Source organism: Arvicola amphibius, chromosome 4, assembly GCF_903992535.2.
Source record: "Arvicola amphibius chromosome 4, mArvAmp1.2, whole genome shotgun sequence".
NCBI classification, from domain to species: domain Eukaryota; kingdom Metazoa; phylum Chordata; class Mammalia; order Rodentia; family Cricetidae; genus Arvicola; species Arvicola amphibius.
Window position 1 is genome coordinate 152,461,009 of NC_052050.1, and position 9,163 is coordinate 152,470,171.

Genomic DNA, 9,163 nt, shown 5'->3' on the forward strand with positions numbered 1-9,163 from the left:
AGCCATCCTCTGACCTCTGTATGCACCGCATACATGTGGGATCTTTGTCTCACACAATAAATAGAAGGCAATTTAAATTTGTAAAGAGCACATTTAGAAGCTTCTTATACAAACTGCAGTTTCCTTTTACAAGAGGTCTTTCAATATATGAAGAGTTTACATAGGGCTATTAACAAATATTAAATTTTAAATATTTAATACCAAAGTATTCAATATTTTGGGATTAAAAATTAATCCTCAAGAAACCATTAGGGGAGAATCAAATAGTTTGATAATCAAGAAAAGAACTACAGGGGGCTGGAGAGATGACTCAGTGATTTTTTTTTAAAAAAGCCCCACAATTGAGGTCAGAGGAAAACCATGACTGTGGGTTCTCAGGGACCACCTAACTTGGCATTTTGAAGCAGTGTCTTACCAGCCTGGAACTCACTAGGTAAGCTAGGGTGGCTAGCCACAAGCCCCAGAGATCCACCCTTCTCCACCTGCCCATTTCTTGGATTACAACACACATTATCACGTGTGACTTTTTTGGGTGCAATCTGATCGTGGAACCAGGTCTTGTGTTTGTAAGGCAGACTCGGAACCATTGCCTGTGTACCCAAATGTCATCCTGAATAAACGGAGCAGGAAAGAGATGCAGAAAGATAACCACCTGACAGAGCGGTAGCACTGGAGCCTGGACGATATATTAGAGTCAAGGTTCATGGGTCTCACAACCCTGTAACCTTGCCTTCAGAGCTCTGTGTTTTAACATCTGATTCTCCACACTCCAAGGCAAACACACAGTGTATAGGTGTCCTCAAGGTTCCAGCAGAATCTGGACATCCCCTCCCATCACATACATACACACTGGAAATCTGGTTGTCCCTAAGAGCAAGAGTGTTCTCCTAGGGTCCAAGGCCTGCACCTCTCTCCAGGAAGAAAGCATCGACTGTACTCTAGGCTTTTCCCATGCATAGGAGGGAATGAGGAGGCTACCGTGGGGTCTGCCCCATCAAAGAGCATGCTTTGCAGCCCTCCGAGGATCTGGGCTTCCCTTCCCAGTAGCTGTAGAGACCAGTATCAGCTCAGGACACCCCAAGACAAAGGGCAGGGAATAAGAGACAAGACAGGAGATAGAGGACGAGGGAGAAGGGAAGGAACAAGGGAGAGGGGCAAAAGGGTATTTGTCCAGGAGGGACAACGGACTGCTTCTGGACAGAGAGGAGACAGGCGTGACCCATAGGCAAACAGCAGTTCATAAGGTAAAAGGGAAACCCTGTGTTAGGATGAGGTGTCTAATTTTGATTGGATTGATTTAAATCGGGGTAGCCACAAGGGGGTTTTTGATTGTTGGACTTCAATACTTTGATAGCTGGACCTTGTTAATCAGTATCAGGAGGAGGAAGGGCCAAATAAGGGAATAGATTGGAGGGGGCTAGCTTTTGGAATGTAATCTAATGGTTTTTGGCCAGGCAGAGGGAATGGGAGAGAAGGGCAAGGCCTGTCCGAGCCATGTGTGTCATATCAGGCCGGCTAAAGTCCCTTCAGTGGCTTTTGTCCAGGTTCCAGAGCCAACCCCAAACTTCTTCCTACCCAGATCACATAGGCAATATCCATGCATCTGGGTATCCCAAGCTCATACCAGTCATCCATGCTCCACCAGGTCCTATGTTCAGCTGGGTCCACTCTGCACATCTGGTTCTCCTCAGCTCACATAGGTCACCTCGGTTCAGTGGAATTCTCTCTTCTCAGCTGCTAGGCCTGTTCTATTTTGAGTTTCCTAGGGGTGTCAGGAGGCCACGTGATGTAGGAGGTCCCCAGTCCCATACACCGTGGAATCCCAGTCAAATCAGGTGGTGCTCATTTCTAGTTCCCCACTAACCCTCTCCAAGAGGTGTGGTTGGCCGACGTGACTATATCTTGTACTTTTTGTTTTAAGATGTTTGGACATGCTAGAACTTGATGCTGGGGAGAGACACCCCCTCCCCCTGAATCAGTCAGTTCCTAGGAAAAACAACATAGGGTTTGGCTCACATGTCCCTCAGACAGACCAACACCCACACCCTTCTCTGACTTTCAAATGCAAAACTATGCTCTCTGAACTGCCCCAAGTCAGAGAATCAAAGAGGACCCCACAAAGGCCAGACAGAGTCAGGGAGGTGGAGAGGACCCCCGCTTCCCCATCCCCACCAAAGTCCAGAACCCAGAATCAGTCACACTGGCCAATAGTGACCAGTCTGCTTGCTCTGCCTACAGGAGCCACAGCATGGGCCTGGCTTGAATCACTCTCACCTAGTCCTGAATTCCCGGCCCCACTACCCACCCATGGCATGCAGTGACCACTCCTCAATTCTGGAGGCTGTATGGACCTCATGAGCCCATACACAGCCCTCATGGTTCCATCACCCCAGTCTCCGGGGCAAGACCAGGCAGTGACGGGGCTAGCTACAAAGACAGGTACGAAGACGGAGGACACGAACACCCTGAGGTTGGTGGAGAGGCGGAGGAAACCTCAGCATCCACTGAAGCTGGCTGCAGTGATACCCTAGATCTCTCAAGACTCGTCAGAGTCCGGTTACTGTGGGGCCACCCCACGCCCGCCATTCTGGGGATCAGAGATAGAGGCAAGCGCAGCAGAACTTCAGAAGCGCTGGCACACAGTTTATTTCGTCTTGGCGCAGGTGACAAACATAAAGGGTTTTACGTCATTTGTGCCTAGGAGAAAACGCAAGCATAAGCACAGTAACTATGCATCCAGCAATGGCTGGCTTGACCCGACCGTCCCCTAAACAGGTGCAGATCTTTCCCAAATGGCATCATGTGAGTACTAGTTAGTAGGTTCTGGTGAGCCATTTACCAGGCGTGGGCGGGGGAGCTGCAGTCTCACATCAGAGAATGCACCTAGACTTTTACTTCAACCCAGACCTGTCCACAGAGCCACGTGAAGCTGCTGCCAGGACCAGTGTCCTCTTCCTGGGTGTGGACAGAGCATAAATGACATGGCCACCTGTCATTTATGACAAAGTGCAGATGCAGCTGAAGTGTTGGCACGGTTCCACTTTTAGCTGGGGCCATTACTTCCTTGTGAACGATACCAAAAGGGAAAGGGGACAGCGATATTGTTTGAGAGTCAAGATGAAAACTGTTCAGCTGGGGAAGGCACTAAACCAAGGCACAACGCTAGAGCACGCTTGGGCTCCCATCACCCACCAAGATGTCCCAGGTGGTCACGTCCTGCCTCACCCTGACTTCCACAGACCGCCTCGAAGGCGTTCGATTTCAACACTGGACAAAGTTTGCTAAGAGTCCGCACAGTTATCACTGGGATTACTAGAGATCACTGGTCATTGCTTTTTTGTCGAAATAGCAACCCAGGTAAGAAATTAAACTAAGCAGCCAACAAAATTTCCACAGGTGTTCGTTTTCTTAGAATTACAAAAACTCCTGCCATCCTTTCTCTAGAAGTCAAATCACTGCACTCCAAGTCCGCGAAGCTGCCAAGAGTCTGCAGTAGAGGTGGGGCTTGTCCCATGCCAAAGTACAAAACAGAAAGAAAACCAAGAAACATTAGCTCGTTGCCTAGGATCCCGAATGAACCCTGGCAACACAAATGTAATTACCCATCAGCCAAGCAAAAGGTCAATCTTTTGTGTGTCGATCATTTCCCCCTTAAAGCAGCACTGTTCTTTCAAACGCCCGGGGCGTCAGCATGCAAGGGTTACTGTCCTGAGATTATGAATGGGTGTCACAAACATATTGGCCTTATTTGACTCTTGTAACTGATAGATCCGTGCTCACACTAACCATCCTCCTAGGTGAACTGTAGAGTATGACCAGCATGTAGAACATGAAGGACTTACCCTGGTTCACACCCTGGAGGCACATCTCAGCGATGCCTGCTCCCCTCACTACCAAACCAATACCTTACAGAGTTCACGTCTGTTTGTTGGGGGTGGGAGGCATTAAGGTTAATGCTAACTGATAGGACCTGGAATCATCCGGAAGGTGGGCCTCTAAACATGCCTGTCGGGAGCTAACCTTGATTGCATTCATTGAATGGAAAGAGCTGTCCACTGTGGGCCACACCATTTCCTGACTGGTCCTGGAATGTATACATGGAGAAAAGGGAGCCTGGCGGTAATGTGCATTCAAGGTTGTCTCTTGACTGAAGATCAGTTTCACCTGCTCCCTCGAGGTCCTGCCCTGTGACTTCCACAGCATGAGGGACTGTAACCTGAACTCTGAGCCACAATAAACCCTCTCTCCCGTAAGTTGCTTATGTCAACATGAAATGAATCTAAGACAGATGGGTAGTAAATCTCCCAGAGCCCAAGAACAAGATGCATGGTTGCTAAGACATGCCAGGGCCTGCAGTATTTGTTTTCATAAGGGTCACTATTTAGAAACAGGATATAAAATATTTTATATGCTCTCAAAAACAGGTTGGCCACACATCTATTCATGATTAATGAACTAATTTTCCTTCCACGGTTCACAGATTAATACGTTTACCCTTTTGACTTCCTTGGGTTTTTGTTTGTGTTCTGTGGGGCACAACAGCATGCTAGTCCCCACAGGAAGACCTCTGATGCACATCTGTCCTCTCCGGGGACGTGCCACTCAAGAGGCCAAATTTCAAAAGGGAACGTCAGGGGAATGACTTCGCAGGCAAAAACCACATAATGGCATTTTATAAGTTAGGTACTGAAGGAATGAAAATAGGGAGGATTTCATTAAAAAAAAAAGAGCTACAATATAAAAGTGCGTCTCTCTAAACAGTGTTTAGAGACTAACATTGTTTCACTTTGCTCCCCTTCCTCCAGGACACTCCTAAGAGAGACCATTAAAACCAGGCATACGAAGTCTGTTTTTCTTTCCTAAGATGATTAACCAAGTTGCCAAGACATCCTCTTGGTTTATGAGTAATCACGAGCAAGCACAAAGCAACTGGAATATCCAAACAGAAACCGTAAACTCCATTCCTCTGGGTCATGCGGAATAACCAAGCTAGTTGTTTCTAAACACACTTCACTATGAACTTTCAGAGCAGCCTCTAAAGCCGAACCAATTCGCAGCTAAGCGCCAACTTCTATGCGGATGACATGGTACACGCAGAGCTTCCTCTAATTACTCTTCAGAAACTCTCAACGTGTAGGGACCCTGTTGCAATAAAACAACGGGCCAGATGTGGAATCTCAACCAGTTATTTGGGAGCATGCATTTGGTCCTTAACTTCTTAATAAATAGGAAGCCTTGTCTGTATATGCTCAAATGTACAGCATCCTAACGCATGAGAAAACCAAATATGAACTGATTTGGTTTGGGTCCTTGCAACCTTGTCTACGTGTGAATTTCCTTTCAACTCTGTTAGAATGTTTTGGAAGTTAGATAAATGACACTTGCTAAACTACATTCAAAGCACATGTGTTTCTCCATGTCCTACTCCTTAGGGTATCACACCTTCTTGGGAGATGGTTCATCTCCCTCATCAGAATCACAGAAGACACATTCAAAATATAACCAAGTAGAGAGCTCAAAGCATGCAACTGTCAACACGTGATTTTAACTGGTCTTGGGTGGGGGGAGCACGGGGAAGCTTGCCATCGTTTATTCTAAAACCGGGAAGTGGGTGAACATGTAGAGCCTGCCATCCTAGGGTTCTTTTCAATAGGAAGACTCCTTTGCTGGCCATGCTTTCCTGCTCAGCATGCTTCCTGATAATGTTTCATCACCAAAGACTTCAAATCTAAGCAAGGATAAATGATCACTCTTGCTAATAACATCCTCTCTACAGTTGCCTGGAAGCATGCCTTGGCTCTGAGACACAGGTCTGGTTGTGTGTCTGTGGTTTGGGACTAGAAACCATGCTGGTCAACAAAGATTCACCTCTTGAAGTTATGTCTCACGCAGGGAACTTTTCAGGTCATGTAGATCTTGTAAGTTATGGTTTTAAACCTCAGTGTGGGATGTGACCTTCTCTCAGCAGTTGCATTGATGCCTGGTCTACTTTAGGATCCCATTCAGGCTTGAGAGCCTTACAGCAGGGACTGGGCAGGCTCCTCATCACACATGTGATGTCCACCCCGGCATGTGACTTCACCTGTGGCCTCTACCTCTTCCCTTAAGCATCGTATTATCTGCATCATCCTTTATGCCATGAACCCCACTAAGCAAGTGAAGCAACGGGAGAATCCAGCACTGCAAAGCGGGTCTTAAAACAGCATTGCAAAAAATGTCTTCAAAACTAGCGAAGCTTCTACTCTCAAAAGCGTTAGCATGATGCGCTGTGGCCAGCAGCCTGCCCTATCGATAGCTCCCTCCTTTCCTGCACCCTCTTTGCCCTCCCTCCCCAGTGGGGGGGGTTCTTAGCCCACTCTCTTGCACCCCCACCCCAGCTGCTGGACAGTGGAGTTGTACAGCTGATCCTGTCCTAGGCTGCTGATCCCTGCTCCCCGCTGTCCGGTTTCTCAGGCAGGTTGAGCACAAATGGAAACAGTACGCCCCGGACATCCAGAGGGGATCCCAGGGGTTCGGGCTCAAAGCTGCCACCAGGTCCCGTTTCGCTGCCAGCCTCAGTGTCCTGAGAAGGCACGAAGCGCCAGGTCCCCGCGCGGCTGACACAGTAGATTGTACCATCCAGAGCGACACAGCGGAAGGGCTGCAGGCCTGATGGTGCGCCCGGGGGCCGCAGGTGCACGGCACACTGGCTCCATTGCTTGGCCAGGCAATGGTAGCGGAAGACGCTGATCCCACCACCTGAACCCACTGCAGCCTGAGCGTCACTGCGGTTCCCACATAGGTCAAAGCGATAGAGGAAGCCGTCCAGGGCCACCATGTCAGCGGAGCGCTCTCGACTGCTGCTGCAGGGACACTCCTGCCACTCATCACGTCGGGGATCGTACTTGAGCAGGCGGTAGAAGAGCGAGCCCCCGGACACGTAGATCTCGCCGTTGCAGGTGGCAGCCTCGTGGGCCACTGCGAAGGCGCCCCGGGGCAGCGGGGCTACCGCGGTCCAGCGGTCTACTCGTGGGTCATAGCGCTCCACGCTGAGCAGGCACTCGCCTCCCACAGCGTAGAGGTGGCCGTCCAGGGCCAGCAGCTGCACCTGCGAGCGCGCCTGGCGCAGCGGTCGCACGGTACTCCAGCAGTCGGTGGCCGGGTTGTAGCAAAACACCTGGTCCGAGGGGCGCGCGCGGCCATCGGGACCCGCGGGAGCCACACCACCCGCCACGAAGAGGTAGTTGAAGAGCACGCAGAGACCGCAGCCGCGCGCCGGCGCGCCCTCGGGCAGCCGCGTCAGCTCGCGCCACTCCCCGACCTCTGTCTGGTAGCAATAAACGGCCGCGTCCCCGCGCGACTCCGCGTCCCCGGACGGGCTCTGCGGACGGCTGCCCGCGCGCTCCCCGGTGGGTCCAAGCGCAGCGGCCAGCAGGCAGGGGCGGCCCGAACACAGGCGGCGCCGCAGCAGCAGATCGCGCTCGGCACCGGACAGGCGGCCGAAGACGGCGGGCTCGCGCAGCACCTCCAGGTAGTGGTCGCTCATGAAGCGGTAGGCGGCGTCGCGCAGCTCGCTCAGCCGCTGCCGCTTGCCGGCGCTCAGCACCTCGTAGCAGTTATCCAGGCTCAGATGCGGCGCCATGGCATCGGTGGCGCGCTGCGCAGCGCCGGGCAGCTGGAGGCGGCGCGCGCCGGCCACCACCTCGGCCACATTGTCGGGCCGCACGCCCGCCATGCACCCGCTGTACGCGTCGGCCAGCAGCAGCCGCAGGGCCGTGAAGCTCACGCCTTGCACCCGCAGCACGTCCCGTGACACACGCGCGCGGAAGTAGTCGCTGCGCGCCGCCAGCACCGCCTTATGCGCCCGCAGCCGGCGACCGGCCACCTCGATGACCAGGTCGGGTTCTCCGTGCGCGGGTCCGAACCCGGGCGGCAGTGGCACGGGCTCCCCGGGCTCGTCTAGAGACTCCGCAGGGCGCGCGTCCTCGAGGCGGGAAGAGGGCTCCTCCGGCGAAGCCGGCTCTTCCGGGCGCGCGCGCTCTTCCGGGGACTCCGGGGACGCGGCGCTGCTGACTTCCCACTGCGTCTCCACCACACGCGAGTCGCTGCGATGAGGAGGCGGAGAGGCCTCGGCGCCCTCCGCGGCAGAGGCGCGAGACTGCGGTGGGGAGTCGTCCCCGGAGCTGAAGCACAGCGAGGTGCTGAGACTGCAGGATGTCTGCGCCGGGGACGCAGCGCCCTCCTCCTCCTCGGCTGGCAGCGGCAGGCTGTCCTCTCTCGGAGTCCCGGGCTCAGTCCCCGGGTAGAGGACGAAAGGCGCCACGGAGTTCTCCATGAGCGGGCTGTGTTGTGTGCGGTCTCTGCCAGCTCAGGAGTCACACATGCCTGGTGGAAGGCTGAGCGTTCGTTGCCCTGGGGTCCTTGGCAGCACAACCTTCCCTTGGCACCAGATCAGATTTCACATATGTCCACCCCCTCCCTGTTCACGCCACTCCCACCTTGCCCTTCCCACTCTCCTCTCTTGTGAGGAGAACGCGCCCAACTCCCACTGAACTTTTGAACCGAGGGATCCTCTACTCCGGCTATGTCTGTCGGGGTGGAGGTGAACTAACCAGCTTGGTGCCAAAGCAGTTTTGTCGCAGTTCGCACGTCCCTCCGACAGCCCTGAGCTGCTGCTCTCTGGTATGGCTCCAGAAGAACTGAGGTTAGATGCCTCTGGTCCACCAAGACACGCCTTTCATTTGACTCTCTGTGAACCCACTGTGTCACCTTGCCCCACAACGCTGCAGCCCCGGGACCGGAAAATCCTCTAGGGGTGGGGGTGACCACATTTAAATCCTTGGCTTCCGCTGTTTTAGCCTCCAGCTGTGCAGCCCCGAGTTCAGCTGAGGTGTGTGTCTGAGTCCTGGGTGGTAGCTCTGCATCCACGCAGACCACCTGGGGAACTACCACCTCTGGGTGGGTGTCAGGAAAGGCAGTTCCTGTGTGTATCCCAGGCCTTCTTCATTTGTCATCTGGGGCCTGCCTCTGCTTCGTGGGATGTCAGGGTCTTGTTCCTGTTCACAAAAGGAAAGCGGGAAGTGTTAAGTTTCACTGTTGAGGGAGATGGTTTCACCCCTGACCCTTCACCACTTGCAGTTAGTGTTCTGTCTGGTGGCCAAACGTCTGATTAGCGCTGAAGTTT

The 9,163-nt window shown here is 53.0% G+C and overlaps 1 protein-coding gene across 1 annotated transcript; it reads right to left on the reverse strand.

Moving 5' to 3' along the window:
* Positions 1 to 2,648: 2,648 nt before the first annotated feature.
* Positions 2,649 to 8,882, reverse strand: Kbtbd11 (kelch repeat and BTB domain containing 11). Its single transcript, XM_038328953.1, has one exon. The coding sequence runs from the start codon at positions 8,312 to 8,314 to the stop codon at positions 6,413 to 6,415; it is 1,902 nt and encodes a 633-aa protein (XP_038184881.1). The 5' UTR covers positions 8,315 to 8,882; the 3' UTR covers positions 2,649 to 6,412.
* Between the last annotated feature and the right edge of the window lie 281 nt (positions 8,883 to 9,163).